Source organism: Vipera berus (assembly GCF_964194415.1).
Source record: "Vipera berus genome assembly, chromosome: 1".
Taxonomy (NCBI): domain Eukaryota; kingdom Metazoa; phylum Chordata; class Lepidosauria; order Squamata; family Viperidae; genus Vipera; species Vipera berus.
In genome coordinates this window covers 151,587,001-151,608,734 of record NC_138202.1, presented here as the reverse complement: position 1 = coordinate 151,608,734, position 21,734 = coordinate 151,587,001, and the positions used below count along the sequence as shown (strand labels likewise).

Here is a 21,734-nt window from a genome sequence, read left to right as displayed (position 1 = left end):
ATAAGATTTTAATTTATCACAAATGGGTTAGACAAAACATATTTTTTTCCTTTAATCAGGAATAGTGGAGAGCAGTTTTCATGTGTAATGGGCAAAGAGAGAGAAGGAGAGCAAGAAACAAGGCAATCTGTAATTCAAAACCCAGCAGATTTGAAGGCATTATGATTAAAGTAGCAGGATTCTGTTAGCCTTTAGTATCTGCTCTGCATTCACCTATTTATGATTTGGAGAATAACGTTTTAAGCAATATGGACACTGTACGTATTCAGCATTTGTACCAGTAAGAAGAGAATTATGTTGTCATAGCTTTGGAGTTATAACACAAACATTCATACTGTATCTGTGTCTCTTATTTCCAATAGTATATACATTGTGGTATGGTTTGTTTTTTATGATTTGCCAGCGATTTTGAAGCAAACCCTTTTTATTTGTAACCTTTCAGTATTGTACCAAATTACGAGAAATGTTAATTAAAACAAGAGACCTTTACTTGGCTGATAGTCGCTCCTGATGATTAGGCACTCTTCTCAGTTTTAACACAGAAAATACACTTGCCAGTACTGTGAATTTACACATCTGATCTTTGAAAGACATGTTGCAACAAGCTGTTCAGAGATTTCTGCATTAAGGTAAAACTGCATGGAGTACAGAGGTGTGAATGTTGTGGCTACATTCAGATAATGATTTAAATCATGGAAGTAGAGCTTTTACTCACATTGACTAAAATGTATAGTAAAGAATATTGCATTAGCTTCGCATTAAAATCACCAACCTCGTCCTTCATGTTAATGTCTTTTATCTCCTGTGTCTTAAATAGACAAGTAGTTGAGGGGTGAGGATATAGCTAGTCATTTTTGTGCCTTTGTTGCTTTTCAAAGGATTTTGTTCACCATCTTTTTACATTTAAGGCATTAGTTAAGTATTTATCCATTTTAGTTCTTTTGAAAAGGCTTATTACAGTGCAGCACAAAATTCATTAATATTAATAAAGGCATTTGCCTTTATCGTTCCTTGTTACTAAGACACCAGCCTTGTCGAAATGGATGCTGGCCTTTTGGGTAATACTTTCAATCATTTATCTACGTACTGGCTAGTAGAATTTCAAAAGCTTTGCTGAAAAATATTCAGCCTATTATAATATAAGTCAAGAGTCTTAAGCAATGTAGTTTTGTATTAAATTTCATTATGCAAAATAAGCATGCAGAAAGCTGGCACTTTTTAAGGGGAACAAAAAACAAAAGAAAAAAATGAAAGGAAATACAAATATTCATCTCTAGCCAGAATATTAATGTATTAAGAAACAAAAAGATAATGATTTGGCAGAAAGGAAGGAATCTGTTTAATTCACCAGGCTTCAATATGACTTGCTTTGAGAATAAGCTACAATCTGATTCTTTTTTGAACATAACTATCTTTGTTTATAAAATATGTATTTCAAAATTACTATTTCTAATTTCCAAAGCATATTTGAATCTTTTTATTATATCCCATAAAAGTATTTTCAAAAATTTGACATATTTTCATGTTGCATAGTTGTTTTTAGGAAACTTTGCAAATGAAACAAAATAATGTCAAATATTCTGACATAGGTCAACTTAAATTTAATGGTAATACCTATTATTGTCTTGATGCACCTATCTTTCACTATATTGTGAATATAAAATTGCAACCTTTTCTTAAGTAAGTTTTTGAGTTAAATTACTGCATTAATTGGTCTGCTGAATTTATATTAAATATCCCTAGGAATATCTGCTGAAGATACTTAATGTTGAATTTGCACTAGCTTGCATAAGATACAATTTCCATAGAAAATGGCAAACTTTAATAAAGTAATAACTCTATAGCTGGGGTGTCAAACTCACAATGTCACGTGACGTGTCACGATGTATCGCGACTTTTTTTCCATTGCCGGCAATGGGGTGGGCGTGGTTTCGCCATGACGCATCTGGCCTGCGGGCCAGCAGTTTGACACCTCTGCTCTATAGCAACATTTTTCATATGAATGCCTCAACACATATGCACACTATCACTGTGGAGTCAATTTCCATGGTAATGGTCTTAGCTTCAGAAAAAGTGTGGTTTTGAACAATATGGATTTTGGAAAGAAGCATTTGTCCAAGCAGTATCTTAACAGGATAATAGAGTTGGAAGGGATCTTGGATGTCTTCTAATCCAACCCTCTACTCAACCATTGCAGACAATTGGTTGTCCAATCTCTTCTTAAAAACCTCCAGTGATGGAGCACCCACAACTTCTGAAGGCAAGCTGTTCCACTGATTAATTGTTCTAACTGTCAGGAAATTTCTCCTGAGTTCTAAGTAGCTTCTCTCTTTGATTAGCTTCCATCCATTGCTTCTTGTCCTGCCTTCAGGTGCTTTGGAAAATAGGTAATGTTGGGTTAAAATATCATGCTATCAGGAAGCATCTTCGCACTTTTAGTAATCAGGAAGAAGTTTGTTAAACATGGCCTCTGTGGCAAGTGGCATTTAATTCTTCAACTTCAAAAGAAAACTCTTCAAGATAGAGTACGTCAGGAAACTGTAGAACTCTTTTTATTGATTCAAGTGTAGTAGTCTTGAATCTTGAAAGCCTGGTAGGATTTCTTTTATATCAAAGAGAGTCAAGGAGTTTATGTTTTGCTATGGTTGTTGCGTATTTTCTCCAAGGTTCTTTTTTTTTTTGCTTCTCTACAATGGTTATCTGTCTCAGAAATGGGGACAATTGGTTTTGGCAGACTAATAAGGACTGACTTACTGGGCTCTTATTCCTGGTGATTTACCTCTGGGGTCCCCAGGTTGGCTAGGAGTTGAAGTCCACAGAGTTGCCAAGGTTGGGGACCCCTGATTTACCTAATACAAGGACCTGTTTAGTGGCAATTTTCAAGTTACAAAAGTTATTTTTTACAAGTAGCAATATAATTAAGTTGCTGTTACAGTATTTATATGTGGGTTCATTTGATCTATGTCTTATTTTTCTGTTCAGTAGATACTCAAGGTGTATCTAGCAAAGTTTAAGAAAACCGTAAATACGAACAGAATATTGATTTAAACCCGCCCGAGAAAGATTAAAATTAACACCAAAATCCCCCCCTTAATGCTAGAAACCTGGACCTCTGACTGGAGATAGAACATCTTTAAAAGGGACTCTCTTGCAGATCTTAAAAGAATATTATAATGAGACAGATGGTCCCATACGCAAATTTCTAGTCATTTAGGGATTTAAAGATCATTATCAAAACTTAAATTATATCCGGTAAGAAATAGATAGCTTTTTAAGGCATATGTATATGTGTTGTTGCAATTTTCTTGAGGAGTTTCTTCCCATAAGCAATTGCTCACATTTTTAAATCATAAAAAAAGATATATGTACATGTTTGCATACTCCATGTAGGAAGTGTTTGGGAAGAAAACTCATAACAAAATAGGACTCTGGGGGTCTACAGCAATATAAATAATAAATACAACAAAAACAGTTCTAAACTGTAAGAACAAAACACGTGATTAGGAATATTGTATACCAGGCCTCCCAGGACAAGCACATTAGGCCAGTATAGTGTATAAATGTATCAATATCTATGTCTGTGGCTATATATGGTAGGTTGTACAGGTAGTCCTCAACTTATGACCATAATTGAGCCCAAAATTTATGTTCCTAAGTGAGACACTTGTTAAATGAATTTTGTCCCATTTTACGACTTTTCTTGCCACAGTTGTTAAGTGAATCACTACAGCTGTTAAGTTAGTGACATAGTTGTTAAGTGAATCTGGTTTCCCCATTGACTTTGCTTGTCAGAAGGTAACAAAAGGGAATTATATGACCCTGGGACACCGCAACCGTCATAAATGTGAATCAGTTGCTAAGCATTCGAATTTTGATCATGTGATCACGGAGATGCTGCAACAGTCATAAGTGAGAAAAACAGTCATGAGTCACTTTTTTTCAGTGCCATTGCAACTTTGAACGGTCATTAAATGAATTGTTGTAAGTCGAGGACTATCTGTAGTAGCTAACAACAATACCATATTGTTTTGTTATTTAACATATTTATATTCCTCCCTTTCTTACCCACCCAAATGCCTGCCTCTTTATGTGTTTTTTCTCACCAACCCTGTAAAATAGCTTAGGCTAGCAGTGAGCTTCCTGGCTGAACAAGGATTTCAACTCTGTTCTCCCTTTTCTATTCTGACTGGCTCTTTAACATACCAGAGGACCTATTTAGCGCCTTAAATCTCTCTGCCTGTCTCCTGGAGATAATCCTTACTCAAGGGATCAGGCATTTACCTGTTTGCCTGCCCTGATTAATTTAAAAACAGTATAATTGAGGGGGAAATGCCAAGTGCGTCGATACTTCGTTGTTTCTAGAATGAGTAAACTTTGCTGTTCTTTGTTCTCTCTTCTCCCGTCCTCTGGTTTATATCTCTTTGCTCTTAGCCTATAATGCCTGGACACCACATGTTGCTGTTATTGTGCCAGCTTCCAAATGTTCCCCGCACTCTATTGCTGTGTGATGCATTTTATTACTGTGACTATTGTTATGGTTATTATCAGTCACCACTAGGTTTTTGGCCTGGGAGCCACTCCTGATGATTAGGGCAATTGCTGAAGCTTGAAGTATTATAGGAAATTTAATTAGGGTTGGTCTCTGGCTGTCTACTGACAAACATTAGCTATCCTAAAGAAAAAGTCCAAGAGAAATGTGGGTCCTTTTCAGGTAAATTGGGATGTGGTCTGTTCTGTCTAGGTCTAGGACACAGGTCTGCAACCCGCGGCTCCGGAGCCGCATGCGGCTCTTTCAGCCGTCTCCTGCAGCTCCCAGTCCTCTGCCATGTGCAGTTCAAAAAAAAAAAAAGTGGGACTAAAAAAGTTCAACCAATCAATTCAAATATGCAGGGTAGGTGCATATCTCGCCTTGGCTCCACTCTTCAAACCCTGTTCTGTGCATGCGCGCATGTACGTGCATGTGCACACATTTTTTGCGGCTCCCAGTTTTTCCTTTTGTGAGGGAACCGGTTCCGAGTGGCTCTTTCACTGTTTCAGGTTGCTGACCCCTGGTCTAGGACAAGGGCTGGCAACTTGCAGGTTCATCTTCACCACTACAGGTAGTTCTCAACTTACAACCATTCATTTAGTGACCATTTGAAGTTACAGTGCCACTGAAAGAAGTGACTTCCAGCTGTTTTTCACACTTAATGTTGCAGCGTTCCCTCATCACATGATCAAATTCAGACATTTGGCAGCTGAGTCATATTTATGATGGTTGCAATGTCCTAGGGCAGGGGGTCGTCAAACTTGGCCCTTTTATGACTTGTGAACTTCAACTCCCAGAATTCCTCAGCCAGAGTGCCTGGCTGAGAAATTCTGGGAGTTGGAGTCCATAAGTCATAAAAGGGCCAAGTTTGAAGGCCCCTGTCCTAGGGTCATGTGATCACCTTTTGTGACCTTCTGACAAGCAAATCAATGGGGAAGGGAGATTCTCTTAACCTTGTCACTAAGTTAATAAACTGCAATTATTCACTTAATAACTGTGGCAAGAAAGGTTGTAAAACGGGACAAAACTCACTTAACAACTGTCACTTAGCAACACAAATTTTGGGCTCAATTGCGATCATAAGTTGAGAGCTACCTGTATTGAATGGCTGAGAACCATGATGAGAGGGAGCAAGGAAGGGACCACAGCAGTCCATCTGGGGCACATTGTTAAGGCTGCATCCATTTAGGAATCATCCTCTGGGCCCTCATGGCTGGCCTGTGAAAGCATGCCAGGCTGCATTTTATCTGGGTACTTTGTCTGGGTAACATTGACAAATAGAACTGACCTCTGAAAAGATGGTTGCCTGAAGATAAACTCTATAGATCAAATTGCAGTAAATAACCAGAATTTGAACTTGGTAGCATTCTAAGAGTTCTGAAAGAAATGCCTCTTACTGTCATTTAGATATTTCTTTCTTTCCTAGGCCCTTAGATCACTTCTTTCTTATTGCTTTGTGCTTGTTTGTATAGAGTCAGTGCATTTTCTTCAGGCAGAGGTTCTACCTTCTTTGTCCTAGATAATTAAAATAATTAGAACATTCAGAAGCACAGAGATTTCTCCTATGTGCAAGTGATGTCAATAGTACCACCTAGTGATAATTTTTACATATCACAGGAATTATACCCCAAGATATTAGAAATAGTGGCATTTTGGAAACAGCAGCCCCAAAAATGTAGCATGACTCATATGCAGGTAAAATCATCCTTTGTAATCATGGTATGGATAAAGAAAGAAAGGGGATAAATAGTAATAATTTATTCAAAAAAGGTTATCCCACCTTTGCCCAAGGAAATGTAGGCTGACTGCCTGAGAGGAAACTGAGTATATTTTCGAAGCACAGTAAACCATAAAATACTTTAAATCATTATGATGATGTTAACATCGTCTAAGGCATATCTTAGTAATTAAGACACATTGCTGTAACTTTGGTTTGTTAATAAGCCATAATACTTGGGCTTATACAAATGTAAATCACAAGGTATATTATTAGTAGTATATGTAAATCTATAACCTGTTCTGCAAAATTGTTAAAATAACAAATGGCTTAGTGTACTATTCAGTTCCAGACATTGATTGACCTCCATTTCCATGGTAGTCTTTCTGAAACCATCAGGAGTTGAACTCAAGTACAAGTCGTCTTCTACTTACAACCATTCATTTGGTGACAGTTCGAAGTTACAACAGCACTGGAAAAAGTGACACAATCATTTTTCACACGACCGCTGCAGCATCCCCGTGGTCATATGATCAAAATTCAGATGCTTGACAACTGTTTCATATTTATGACGGTTACAGTGTCCTGGGGTCAGGTGATCATCTTTTGCGACCTTCTGACAAGCAAAGTCTATGGGGAATCCAGATTCACTTTACAACTCTGTTACTAACTTAACTGCTGCAATGATTCAGTTAACAAATGTGGCAGGAAAGGTAAAATGGGGCAAAACTCACTTAACTGTCTCACTTAGCAACAGAAATTTGGGGCCCAATTGTGGTCGTAAGTTGAGGACCTACCTGAATACCAGGTTCAAATGTGGTACTTAAGAATGTAAAAAAGAACCCTACTGGATTAGTAAGTTCTATTGTCGTCCAGTATCCTGTTTCCAACAATGTCCAAATAGTTACCTTCTGAAAGTCTACAAGCAAGAAAATTAGCACCATAGTGCAATAGTATCCTTCCAAAAACTTTTCTATTAGTGGAAGAAATATTACATGCACTTACCACACTTACCATGCAATAAGTTGACCATTCTGGATTACAGCTGTATTAACATTAACATATTTTACTTCTCCTTTAAACTTGCTTTGCTCTTGCTAGGAAGAGGGAATGTAAGAATACTCTAAAAACTAGAGTGAATTTGTATTTTTTTGGACATCTAATGGTGGTCTAGATTTTCACAGCCCAGATCTGGTAGCCTGAATTTGCTTCAGAATTCGTATTCAGTTTTGGATTCCTTTTTTATAGGAAGTAGCATCCTTATAATGCCAGCTTTATTCCATTGGCTTGAGGCTGATGGCTGTTGATTTTGCTGAAATCTATTCAAGAACCCAAATTCAAAACCCCCAAAGCCAGAAATATCTCAAGAGGAGCATGTGTTTTTCAAGGACCTTTTCAAGTGTTGCTTTTTTCCCCCTTCAGGACATTTATTCAGAACAGCTGGGGATCAACCGTGTAACCTGTCCACAGTGTCGAGTGCCTTTCCAATGGTCAGCCACCCAGTCTTTGGTCTACATACAGCCAGCTCAGGGCATACAGAATTTGGTGGCTTGGGGTCACTTGGTACACCCATAGCCTTAGCAGCGCACCCCCAGCTAACAACTTTTCCAGGTAAACAAGTCTATATGTTCAAAACAGTCTTCCATTTTTTTAAAAAAATGCTTGAAAATGCAGCCACAAATGTTCCTTCGGAGTATAGGGGCGCATGGAGTTTATATTTTGCATACTAAAGATAAAAGATCACCTTTTTTCAGTGAGTTCCAGATTCTATTACATCAGGAACATCCCTAATACTATATATACATTGATCTGAAAATACCCCTTTGATCTCAGCGAGGCTTACAGATCAGTAAATACAGCTGAGGCAGTTACGTTGCATGATTACAAAGAGAATAGTAATGCATGCTGGCCGGTTCTAGCTTGTTTTTGCTTTATTCTCTTCAACTTTTCCCATCATTTGTTTATTTATTTGTGTTTCTAATCTACTTGTAATAAAAATTATTTAGGTAGGTTATGATTTGCTTTAGCACTAATCTGAAAAATATTCTCAACACCCTAAATCAGGCATCTTCTGGCATGTTTTTTAAAAAAACTGAACACAAGTAAGTCTCCTGTTGTTTTGTAAAAGACCTTTCCATACATTTGGTTTACATGTTTTTAACTCAAATCTATTTGAACTTTTGCGGAATGAAAAATATCTGATCAGCCTCCAAGGGCTAAAAATCAAAATTTGGCTGTTCTAGTTGAAAATGAATTGAGTTTTGATACTTTATTTGAAAAAAGGACCAGGTTACTTAAGTGTTAAAATGCTTATTTGCCAGTAATTTCATGGACGATTATTTTGTAAGGCTACAATCCTATATAAACATCACAAAATAAAATCATGTTGGAAACTTATTTCTGAATAAGCATGTGTAAGCTTGCACTATGAGTCTGCACTTTTATATCACTTGCTTGGGAGTAAGTTGTACTAGATTATTATAATTGGTAGTTATCATGGTATAGCTTTAATTTAGGACTCTCAAAGGTGGGCATGTTTGCATTTTTCAGATTATAATTAAGAGACTGAGAATCTTATTTTTAAAAAAGGAAAGAGAAAACAGCCTGCAGTTTTGTGCACAGTTGTTCTGAACCAAATAAATTTCATTGAACTCAATGATATTTTAGTAAACATAAGATTTATCATAAAAGTCCTACTCATCTATCAGAATTGTAGTGCAGCATGTGGGTTGGTGGCTATATAATTGCAAATTTATGTTTTATTTGTATTTAATGTGTATTTGGATGACAAAACTTTTTCAAAGTAACTTGTTTTTAAAATATATTTTACCGTAAATCTTAGAATATTCTTTATTGGCCCAATATGATTGGACACACAAGGAATTTGTCTCCGGTGCATAAGCTCTCTGTGTACATACAAACACCCAAGTAATATTTGCTGTGGTAGTGCAGTGGTTAGAATGCAGTATTGCAAGCTAATTCTGCTGACGGCCAGGAGTTCGATCCTCACGGGCTCAAGGTTGAATCAATCTTCCATCTTTCCAAGGTCAGTAAAATGAGGACCCAGATTGTTGGGAACAATATGCTGACTCTGTAAACCACTTAGGGCTGTTAAGCACTGTGAAATGGTATATGTCTAAGTGCTATTGCTAATATAAGCATAAGATACCAATAGTAGAAGGTAAAAGGAATCCCCATTCCATTCCCAGAAACAATCACAATGGCTGGGTGAGTGTGTGAAAGTAGACCAGCCACCACCTGTTATAGTGTGTGATCCCCATGTGCTTCTCTAATTTAGTTTGGCACTCTTTCCAGAGTAGATTGGACATTTATCTATATCTTAGGTAAACTATTTTGGCATGTTACCTAGTAACAGCTTTGTGGCTTTTGGCAAGTCATCGAAAGTGAATGTGTGTTTTTGTTGCATATGAGAAGTAACATCACGAGTAGGTAGGATATCTAATTCTCATTCCTTTGGTGCAGAAGCAGCTTGAGAACTTTGATGTAAACTGAAAGATGTCATATCAGAGTAAACAGAGTGAAAGGATGGAATCCTTAAACATGTAGTTGTTCTCTGATCTCAGAACACTGCACTAGTGAGGAAATGATCACTCCTCTTATATGCAGAATTTATATATTTCAGTGCCCCCCAATTCAGATTTCTCACTCTGCCGAATGATAGGTCTAACTCAAGACTCTTATCTTCTTCATGTATTCATTTATATTTCTAAACCATGTAAATGAGTATTTTCACGTGGCATTTGACATTTCCTTACTTTTTCTTTAATTTATTGACATGCTTGAGCTTTCAAAATAATGATGCATGTTACAAAGCCAGTTTTCTACCTAATCATCAGGTATTTTATTACCATAAAATCTTCTTTTTTAAAGTTTTTTTTAAAACAGCCCTTCTTTCATGATGTGTGATAAATAGTTCAAAATTTATGTTCAAAAGCCTTGATATAAATGAGGTGCAAATTAATTCCACGAACTTAACTAGGGTGGCTGGATTCTAGCTTCACAGTGGCATAAGGACGGCAGATTGCTTGTTGTTGGCAAAATTTCTGCCTTAGCTCATTGATGAACTTGATGTAATGCACCTTGGGAAGCCCTCCTGCAGAGCAGCGGGAGAGGGAAATGGCTTTAAAGCAGGATTACGTCAAAATTTTGAGTGGCATCACCTATACATTTGCCTAAGTCTCTTTTAAAAGCAATAGCCTCTCCTGTTTTTCTCCTTTCCCTTCTGAAAAGCATATGTGATGACAAGGGGATGAGATAATGTTGTTATCCGCCTGAGTTACTCTCAGAGTAATTTTAGTGCTTTAGTGCTGTCTGTATTTTTCTTAATCCTGTGAGTTGAGAGAGATGAAGGCTGTCCGGATTTTTGAAAAGAAGTGCTTTGGAACAGAGCTCCCCTATGTTCCAAAGCACACAAACCCACCTTTTTCCAGATGGTTAAATTATTTCTTTTTTTCTTTTCTTCCATTGCTTCTCAGGCATTTGGACACACTGCAGCTTCACTCCCATGTTCTCCAAAGCACCTTGAGTATTTGCATAGTTTTAATAGTTCTCCTGTTCACTCTGTAAGCTTGTTCCAAATTCTGTCTTCAAGAGATGCTAATGAACTCCACTGAATAGCACTATTAGAAGACAAATGACTTAGAAGGCTCTAATGAAATTATTTTCATTTTTTTTGTAATAAACTTGATCAAAAGCTGCTGTGGTTCTTGGAAAATCACTTGACAGCCAGAAAGGCAATTCAAGATGTAGTTTTTATAGTGTTTTTCTATTTCCAGAAAAACATAATTGTTAATGTTTATACATTTCAATATTTTGTAACTTATGTCAGTTTGAGCAGTATGATTTTCACACTTGCTTATTATAGGTTGCCCAATATCAAATCCTATGATTTTCTTTAGATTTTTATAATGTATTTATCCTGGTATGGTATTTGGCAATAATCAATTTCTTATTCGGCTAACTCCTTTTTAAAATACACTCTTTATTGCTGCCTTTTGTTACTGAGGAACAATTATTTTCTAAACTGCTATTCTGGGATTACAATGGTGTTTAATTCTTTGTTCCCTATCAGGCAGTTTGTGCCACTCATTCCAAAGCCAAGAAGGAGGGTTAAAAATGGTATGTGGGTAGGCTCATTATATAATTTATCACCATATGGTTTGTAACACTGTACAGCGGGAGAAAAAAATTGCACATTAAATTTATGGAATTGATCAAACCCATGAAAGATCTGTTCTATGCCATGATGAAGTCAGCAATTCTAGTATCACAGATCTTTGTAATTCAGTAATATAAGAAATTGCCTTTGGGATTCAACAGTTAGGTAGAGTTTGTCAATTTTCATCAAGATTCAGAAATGATCTTCAGATCATTTGCAAATAGAAGATAAGCAGCAAGTGGAATCCAGGGGGTGGGCTATACTAACGTTTCATGAGATAAATTTACTGTTCAGAAAAGGTCTTCTGGTTTAATCAGTGGGTTGTGATTTGGCTTTGGCAGTACTGATTAGCTTATTAGTTGATAGTAGAAGGAGCAAAAGGACTGGCTCACCACTTCTGAGAGCCATCCCATGTTAATCAGTGGTTACTCTTGCCATATGTAGTAAAGATTATAATATTGTGCAGTTTTGTTTCATCTCTAAGGGACAAATTCTGTTATCCACGTAAGGCATATGAAGAGCAATAAACTCAACTTTACACAATGATCTGGGCTAAAATACCATCTGTTTTACATGGTCCAAAGTATATCCTTACTCTGAATGGTATGGGTCTCTCTAGCTTTGAAGCAGGGAGCTTTGTCAGTCCTTCTGCTATGATAAGTGGAAGTGCTTTCTTCAGTATTCAGAACTATAAAACGGGACATCGAGCATTAATGTCCTTTGATCAAAGTATTAGAGCTTGATTCTTTTTCAAAAGGAATTTTACTACCATCTTTTTAAGGGTGGAAAGTATTAACCCCTCTCTAAAGCATTGACGTTCACAATCCCATCTAGCTGAATCTCCCTGGTTTGTTCAAATCCTTAATTTGTACTTGCAATTAAGCTGACTTTGTAATAATGCCGCTTGGGGTGTGTGTGAAAGCCCTAATAAGCAGGCATATACATAGAATGAAGGCTACTGCTAAGTTTGTAAGCCGCCCTGAGTCTTCGGAGAAGGGCGGGATATAAATGGAATTAAAATACCGGTAAAAATAAAATAAATAAAAAATATAGTAGCAATGTCAAGAATAAGAGGACCAGCTGGGATGTTACAGTATCCAGTTTTCATTTCTTAAGACACCTCAGTTAATTAGAGATGAAGATTTTATCTGCAGTATAAGTTGAAACTATATTTACTTGTGTTCAGTTGTGGTCATTACAACTCTAGCATCACTTGAGTTTGCATCACTGCCCCACCATCATGTTATATAGTTCCTCAGAATACCTAGGCACCAATATGGCAGAAGATCTCAATTGCTTATCAATATCATTCCAATATTTTGTAGCACTTGAAACAAAACCTAAATAGCAACTCATACCCTCTCTACAGCACTTTAAAAAAAGGTTTCTACACCTTTCAGATGTCAATTCCTACACAAATCTCTCCTTGCCTGCAGTCAATGATTTCTGCCTCTTGCATGTTGAGACCACTCTTGTTGCTGAGTCTTTTTTCATTTTTCTTTGTTCTCAGTTTAGTAGATGTTGCACATAATCGTAATAATTACATTTTTTTCTGTTTTATTTGCAAAACACTGAGCCTCAGATGTAAAGTACTTTTGAGTGGCACACAACATTTGATCGATGAAAGATATGTGTGAATTAAATGTAAAGATACAGTGTTAAAAATTGGGAAATTAAAGGGGCATATTTAAACTTCAAAACATTAAAGAAAGATATAGCCTCGTATAGATTTTAAGTGCAGGAGCTCTGATACTTAACAGTATTGACTTGTGCATTATTAAAGTTTGAGATCTGTATATGAATATGTAGCCACAAGAACACATAAAATGCAAAAGCAGAATAAATAATGTGACTTTTATTTTCATTTTCTTTGCATTGAATATGCAGAATGGTGGCGGAATGCAGATGTGCACTCCCGTACTGGCACTACATTTTTCCCACCACTACTTGGAATCTCTCCTCTGTTTGCCCCTCCCACCCAAAATCATGACTCTACTGCATTCCATTCAAGGACCCCAGGAAAAAGTACACGTGGAAGTTTGGAGAAAGGTAAGCTCTGAGTGAGACATGTCCACAGCATCCTCTCCAACGGGGTGTGTGTTTGTGTGCATGTATAAAACTATAGAGATACTTTATATTTCTCTTGGATTCCCAGTTCAACTCAAATGTATGCACAAACCTACAAGAAAGGGGGATTTTGGTATTCAAAGTTTGAATACATCTTAGAAATAACCAATCAATTTTCATTACGGTTGCAGAACAGCATTAAAAATAAAAGCATTAAAGACAATAACAATAAAAGCAGACAAATAATATATAACAATTAGTGGTTGATTACCAGTGGTCAGTTAGTCTGCCTAATTTTGCATACGGTGTAACAAAATTTTGCCACATTCAAAGAACTACTTTATACTGATCTGATAACAGTAGTTGTACATAAAAGATTTCACTATTTCAATATTTCCTGGGTATTTTAATAGGTGAGGTGTTGTAAAATGAGTCTGTGAATCCCTATAGAACAGGGGTGTCAAACACAAGGCCCGGGGGCCGGATCCGGCCCGCAAAGTGGTTTCATGCGGCCCGCGAAGCCATCCTGGAAACAGTGAGGGAACGGCCCCCAGTGCCTTGGCCCTGGCCCAGAGACCCTCCTCCTGCCAGAGACCCTCAGATCTGTCCCACTCCTGCCCAGGCCCCCATAGGCACCCTTGATGCAAATGATGTAGAGCTGGCCACGCCCACCCAGTAGGCCATACGCACTCTAGCCATGCCCACCCAGTAGGCCACGCCCACCCTGGCCACACCCACCCGGCCCCCTGAGGGCAACCGCCATGCTGATGCGGCCCTCAATGAAATTGAGTTTGACAGCCCTGCTATAGAAGATACACTTTAGCAGGACATGAGCTGTACTTTCAATGGGCCCTTGTCCGCTTAGAAATAAATTTCAAGTCAGACACGAATTCAGTATATCTAATTATAATTAATTATGCTATTAATATTGTAAATATATCTACAAATAGTGAAACTGAAAGAGAAGGAAGGATTTTCTCCCTCCTTGGTGAGAGCCGATAGATGATCTGTCCTCTTCACATAAAAAAATTACATCCTGATGAATTAATATCTACAGTTGTTCTCAACTAACTCAGTCACTTTATTTGAATTTGCACTATTCAAGGTGATATTTCTATGGAAAATAGGGTAACTGGTTGTAATTCAGTGGAAATAGGCAATTGTATATGTTTATTAATGAATATAACAGTAAAAGATTAAAAGAATATACTTAAAATTTATTTTTAGCAAAGTCCCAGTTATAGAAAGCAAAATAAAACCAAAAATATCTAAACATCATTCCTATAATCTACTAGATAAATAGATCTTATAAATATTTCAAATAAATCATCAGATGAATAAAGGACAAGCTGGAAGATAAATGCATACCCAAAGCATACCTGCTATCAGGGCTTCTTTTGTCATAGAACGCTCAGAACGGAGTTCCGGCACCTTTTTTGGATGGAACCTTGTAGGGTAGGCAAGGTGGGTTGTATGACATGTGTGAGTTCCGGCACCTTTTTCTTTTACAAAAAAAGCACTGCCTGCTATCATCGGTATCCTACTATAGTTTTTCAAAATGAACCTCTTTTTTGAGATTCCTTAAATAGAACTTTCCTTTTTTTTCCATTTTGCATACACAATAATTAGTATTCAAAATCCCAAAAGCAAATGCACTGTCATTAACCTCAACCACCTGCTTGCTAGCCTTGCACTAACTGGATTTTGGCTCGCGTTAAATGGTATGGTACAGGTACCTGGAATCAATATATAAATTGTGCTAAGTTGAATATTGCAGTATTGGAACTTGCATTGATCATGGCCTGCCGATAGAGGTAATACTGGGGAGGGGAAACCCTATATAATTAACTACTACCAGATGGGAAGTCATGTTAGTGTTTTGCAGAAAATATGACACTGAGTCTTGTGATACTGTAAAGAATTGTTCATTCGTTATCACAGAAGCTTTTGTTGATCACAGCCCACTTCATCAGAATGGTTCCATGCCAGTTTATTCAATTATGTTTGCTACTCTTGCAGCTACCACAAGACTCTAAATTGAACTAACTATGTATGATATACCAAAATATATCAAACATTAACTTGAGGTTCACTTTCTTGAAATTTGTAGACTTCATATTATTAAATATACATACATTTATAATATATGTAAATTACACATACATTATTTATAAAAATTATACCATTATATAAAAATGAAATATAAATAAATTAATAATAATTTGACCTTTTTATATTAAATTAATGCTATTAAAGTGGTCTCTCTAGGTCCATTTCTTTGTTCATTTTACTTCTTTTATGAACCATAATCTTCAGTATACATACAATATTAGTACAGCCTTGTGTACAGTTACCATCTTTTAATATGGTTAGGAAACGGCAGATAGCTGGTTTTACCCATCCTCTCTTACAAACCGTAGATAATAAAACAGTAGAAGCCTCGTTCATAAAATCCAGCATTTTGATTTAATACCTCTAGATAAAAATAAATTCAATGTGATAGATTCTGCTGAGAATTTTGGGAACAGATACTCAGAAAAAGACGATATTTTTATGTTTAGAGGAAAAATTGTCCTCTTTGCCTTTGTATTCATCTATTTTGGTATCGATAATTGCAATACTATAAACTTTTGCATGAATCTCTTTCTGTTAAGTAATTGTCAGATTAATAACTTGGGGCATTCAGTTGTTGATGTGTTGCTTATGCATGATTTTTGCCTTCTTTCAATGTGGGCTAGATCAAGAAGCAGGCGTGGCAGGGATTCAAGTAACATTGTTTATTGTAGGAAGGTGAAATAAAAGAATCTTGAAGTCCATTTCTGTCCATTAAAATGTTAAGCAGAATCAAGATAGAATTATTTTGAACTTTTTCTCGCACTTACCTCTTTCTCAGAACTTTCACAGAATTCCCCCTTAACAGCCCTCACTCTTTCCTGTCCCTCTTAATGGCTCTCCCACGCCTTTCCCAACCTTTAGAAAAAGTTTATATTTTTGCTGTTTCTGTTAAGTAAGATTAACATATCTGGAAAAATGTTCTGATCATTGTGGTAATTATACCTCTCCTTTCTTTTCTTTTCTTTTCTTTTCTTTTCTTTTCTTTTTTTCTTTTCTATTCTTTTCTTTTCCTTTCTGTAAAAAAGGACCAATTTAAGCAAAGTAGTTTCTTTTGTAGTGCTTCTTTAAAAAAGAAAATTGTTTGATAGCTTTCTGATAGACATAGAGTTCTTTCAACATGTATCTTTTCATTGAGGCTAATGTGACTGTAACTAAAAAGAAAAAAATAAACATAACTTTTGTTTTTCAAGGTGTTAATGGATCTGTAAATGGAAATAGTACCACTTCGGTATCAGGCATCAACACCTCTGTGCTATCCACCACCACTGCAAGTTCTGCAGGACAGGCAAAAGTTATAATCTCAGTAGGAGGAAGCCGCAAATGTAACCAGGAACAAAATAAAAACCAGGGTCTGGATACAAGAGCTGTCAAGATTAAAGACAAGGTAAAAACAATGAAAAAACCAGAGTAAATTTTGACATAAGATATAGTCATTCAGATTGTAAGGGAAAATCCTTGTATAAATGTCATCCCTTTTGTGAGCTATAACTGGTGTGTACTGTATGCTACTCAGGATGGTTATTCCCATGGCGACATGAGATTTGATGCACTCTTAGGATGGTGATAACTTGTTGCCTATAATATCTTTGGTACATAAAGTTAGAAAAGGATCAGGTCTGAAATATGTTTTATGAACAGTACTCTTAGACCTCATCTAGAAGCAATTTTAAATATCCTATCATTTTCAATGAAGTTGAAGTTGAGAAGAACCATTCATTGAGGGAAGACGTGAAATACCTAAAGCTGTTCTGTATAAGTCAAGACTTTGCCCTTCACAAATGCTGAGTATGGGTGTGGGACTTGGAGTAGCAGTTGTGTAGGAATAAGCTTGCTTTGAGAGCCTGCAAGCTGAAAGGCTGGTCTGGATAAGATGATGATGATGATGATGATGATGATGATGATGATGATGATGATGATGATGATGATGATGATTTGGAAGGGATCTTGGAGGTCATCTAGTCCAACCTTCTGCTCAGGCAGGAAACCCTTTACCATTTTGGACAAATTGCTGTCCAGTCTCTTCTTAAAAACTTCCACTGTTGGAGCATTCACCACTTCTGGAGGCAGGTTGTTCCACTGGTTAATTGTTCTAACTGTCAGGAAGTTTCTCCTTAGTTCTAGGTTGCTTCTCTCTTTGATTAGTTTCCAATTATAGATTGGAGCTTTATGATGGAAAATTATAATAATATGGGAATAATATAGTAACTGATTGGAGTAGTAGAGAAGCCTAAACGGTAGGGAAAAGAGAGAGAAACAGAAAGAGAAAATTTGGGTAAGAATGATGAAATTTTGTTTATGCTTACTTGGGAATGTATTATACTAAATATATTCTACAATATAATAGCTTTTGACTTTCAGACAGAAGCAACTAAAGAAAGGTGATTCCTCAAATAAATAAGCTGTATGCCATACAGGACTTTCTAGGTGATAACCAGCACTCTGAATTGCAATTGGAAACCAATTGGTAATCAAAGGTCTTGTTGTCAACAGCTATCACCTCTTCTTCAAGCAGGAGCTGTGATTATGGATATGCCATTCTATCCATGTTGTAATAAAGATCAATATGTATATTCCACTCACATCTGATAATATTAAACAAATGTTGTACTTTAATGACGTGTTCAGATGTTTCTAGTCTGTATTTAATGTTTGTGTGGTGTGGAGTGTTTATGAGCTACCGAAACAGTTCACATTTGGAAGCTGGTCTCTCTGTCATGATTTTATGCCAAAGTTTTTTTTTCTTTTCGTGCAACAGCACACATCAGAGCAATTACAGTATATAAAACCATGTGCTTTTCAGTAAGAAGAAATGGCTTGTTCTTGCCAGATTGTCTAATGTGGTAGATATTACAGCAATTATTGGATGGGTAGGTGGGGTGATATAAAAACATGGCTGTTGCATATCTTTGCTTTGTATGAGCATAATTTCCTAAATTTAATGTGCAGTATTTTGCAGCAACTGATTAAATCATTTCTCTGAACAAAGATACTATTTCCAAATTAATCTTTGCCAACATTGATATATATGTCCCAGCACAACTTGGAGATACCAGATTCATATCAGCAGGGCTGTCAGCTGGCCAGCATTACATATTTGCAGAACATTTTGCAGCCTTCATTTTATTAGCTTTATTGCAGTATGATATAATGGTTAAGAATAAGGCTGGGGAGATAAAGGTTCAACTCTATCCTTAACTTATTGGCTATTTTTGGGCTAGTAACTCTTTCAGCCCAGTTTTTCTCACAGGGTTGTTGTGAGGAAAAAAATGGAGGGAAGGTTTTATGTATTCTGCTTTTAGCTCCTGAAATAGTGATATTATCAATTCAACAAATAAATAGAATTAGATACCCCTGTTTTGGAGATGGGGAATCACAGATAACAAATTTCCCATAATGTGGGACCAAATTGGTTATCTGAATCCAACCCAACTGAATTCTAAAATTCATGTCAGCTCTTTGTGAGATAAATATCTGTGTTACTGCTATAGGAGTAAGAGCTGAATATTTCTAATAATAAAATATTTCAACACTCAACCTTCTTTCCTAGAAACCCAGAAAGAAAGCAGTGGATAGTTCCAGCAACAGTGAAAGTGATTCTGGCTCCTCCTCAGACACCTCCAGTGAAGGCATCAGTAGCAGCGACTCAGATGACTTGGAAGAAGAGGAAGAGGAAGAAGAGGAGGAAGAAGAAGATGATCAAAGTGTTGAAGAAAGTGAAGATGATGATTCAGATTCTGAGAATGAAGCACAGCCGAAAAATAAGAACAAGGTGTGTTCATATCACAAGCTGCCATGCACTGCTAGATAATTTTTGTTACAGGGCATTTGTTTGATTTATGGGACTCTGTATTGTGAGGTTGCATTGGATATCATGAATTATTAGTTATTAAATGTGCTCCCTTTCAAAGTTCTCAATGTGGTTGGAACAAAAGGGCAGGTTTTAAGTCTGATGCTTTTCTATCCTGATATATTAACTTGTTGGGTTGCCTGGGAATTGAAATCCCAAACCACACAAAGCATTCACAGAAATAGCCAGCTGTTCTCAGAAACTTGTTTCATATTTTTAAAATGGAGTGAAACCAACGAGCCAGTGTAATGAGCAAAAGATATCATGTTTTCGTACCCTTTAATGATTTACTGACTTGAGTTTATTATTCTGCAAGCCTCAGTCTAAACTGCATTTTAGACTGAACGGCGCATTTAAAATGTCAAAAAAAAGGAAGAAAAAGACACAGCATAGTCTAGTCCTTCTGTTTTTGGAAAAAAATCCCCTTGGATTTCAGTAAAATATGCTCCCAAATGACTCTGTTTAGGATAAAAAAGTAAATGCCTTAAATTAGCTGGCCAAAGTATAGGTTTATATTCTTCTAAAATGGGAAATCTAGGTTGTAAACTGGGGCCCATGGATATCAAGTAAATGAAATACTCTGTGTCGCAAAGGTTTGGGTTTCCTGAGTGTTACCATGACTACTGAATTCTGTTTACAGCTCCTTTTTTCCTTGCAGAGCAGTTATACTGTCCAGTAACCAGTAACCAGAATGTAATCTTTAATGTTCCGTTAAGTTAATCGTGTGACATACATTCAAAAATAACTGATTTTTCCATAGTATTTTTTCACTATCCTAGAAACTGTAACTTGATGTTGTAAAAGGACTTTGTGGGAAATAAGCCAAAGAAGATATATTGTAAGGTTATTTTACGTTTATTAGTAGATAAAGTAGTTATGAGTGGATGGGTGTGTCTGCTTGCCTGCCTGTTGTGGGCATATGCCAGTCTCTTGTGGGTGTGTGCCAGTGACAATCAAGTATGTCATTATGGTACTTGTTAGTAATGATACTTAGGGATTCATTTAAAATCATTTGTTATCTGTATGCACTTATATGGATACAGTATTATTTAATTTTATTATTTTGTTTTATTTGAAATCACTTGTAATCACAAGAAAGTACCCCTTTTTATGGCTAGGACCTCACAATTCCTATAGTCTTGGCATTAAAAAGGGCTTGGGGGCCAAAGCCAGTTCAAGCCTATCTTATTTTGGTGGGTTATAGTTCAAGCACCCCTATATCTCCAACAAGCTATTTTTCCATATTTACAGGTGCTAATGCATAGTGGACCAGACATGAAAGGAGATGGACAGAAATCCCAGGAAATGCCCCAGGAAAAGAGACCACACCAGCCAATACCTCTTGCGTCTGATAGCCAGACTCACTCATCATTCCAGGCCCAGCAGAAGCAGCCTCAGGTTTTGTCACAGCAACTTCCCTTTATTTTCCAAAGCTCTCAGGCAAAGGTGGAATCTGTGAACAAACACACAAGTGTAATACAGTCTACTGGATTGGTGCCCAATGTGAACCCTTTGTCTTTGGTAAATCAAGCCAAAAAGGAAACTTTCTTAAAACTTATAGTTCCTTCTCCTGATCTACTCAAGACAGGGAATAAAAATACCTCTGAAGAAGCTAGCGCATTGACCATTGATGTCAGATCAAACCGGGTGAGATGAATTTCCCTTTTATATGAACTTTTTGAGAAAGGGGGGTTTTGTGTGTGTGTGTGTGTGTGTGTGTGTGTGTGTGTGTGTGTGTGTGTGTGTGTGTTCATGTATATGTTAATTTCAGTTTAAGATAATATTACATATCTGGAAGAAAGATAGCTATGTAACTGTCAGTACAATTATATATTATAAAATGGTTTAATGTTGTTACGTTATTTTGGCTTTGGGGGAAAAATAGAAATAGATAAATCAGGCACCCTTGGCAAATTGCCAGCTTTCAGCCTAACCTGTCAACTTACATTTTGGATTATTGAAAAGACAAATGGACAGAATGGGAGGAACCATGTACACCAGGCCCAAGCTGCTTGGGGCAGGATATCAATGAAATGAATACATTGAATCCTGATTTAGAGGATTTGCTGAATAACAGTTTTTCTTTGACAGAAGAACGTGTTCTTTCTTTACTTTCTCCTTCTGGCAGTTAACATACACGGAACGCTCTGCATAAATGCTGATTATGCAGTTGCACATTTTAAAAAAGATCTCATCCCTTACTTTAGAGAGAAAGATTGCACTAAAATCTGGGCTCCCTTGCCTCCAGGCTTTCATGCTGAATGCTTTAAAATAATTAATA

General features: G+C 36.7%; 1 protein-coding gene across 11 annotated transcripts in view; it reads left to right on the top strand.

Annotated features, from left to right (window-relative positions):
* Positions 1–21,734, top strand: part of BAZ2B (bromodomain adjacent to zinc finger domain 2B) — a 228,494-nt gene that overhangs the window by 133,348 nt on the left and 73,412 nt on the right. For 8 of the 11 annotated variants that reach the window (XM_081315163.1, XM_081315165.1, XM_081315170.1 and 5 more), the window contains 5 exons: positions 7,668–7,856; positions 13,312–13,473; positions 16,797–16,990; positions 19,154–19,375; positions 20,705–21,100. In XM_081315163.1, coding sequence (XP_081171289.1) covers positions 7,668–7,856; positions 13,312–13,473; positions 16,797–16,990; positions 19,154–19,375; positions 20,705–21,100 — 1,163 coding nt within the window. The remainder of the gene's footprint in view (positions 1–7,667; positions 7,857–13,311; positions 13,474–16,796; positions 16,991–19,153; positions 19,376–20,704; positions 21,101–21,734) is intronic. The other 3 variants (XM_081315169.1, XM_081315168.1, XM_081315162.1) reach the window with 1 other exon arrangement.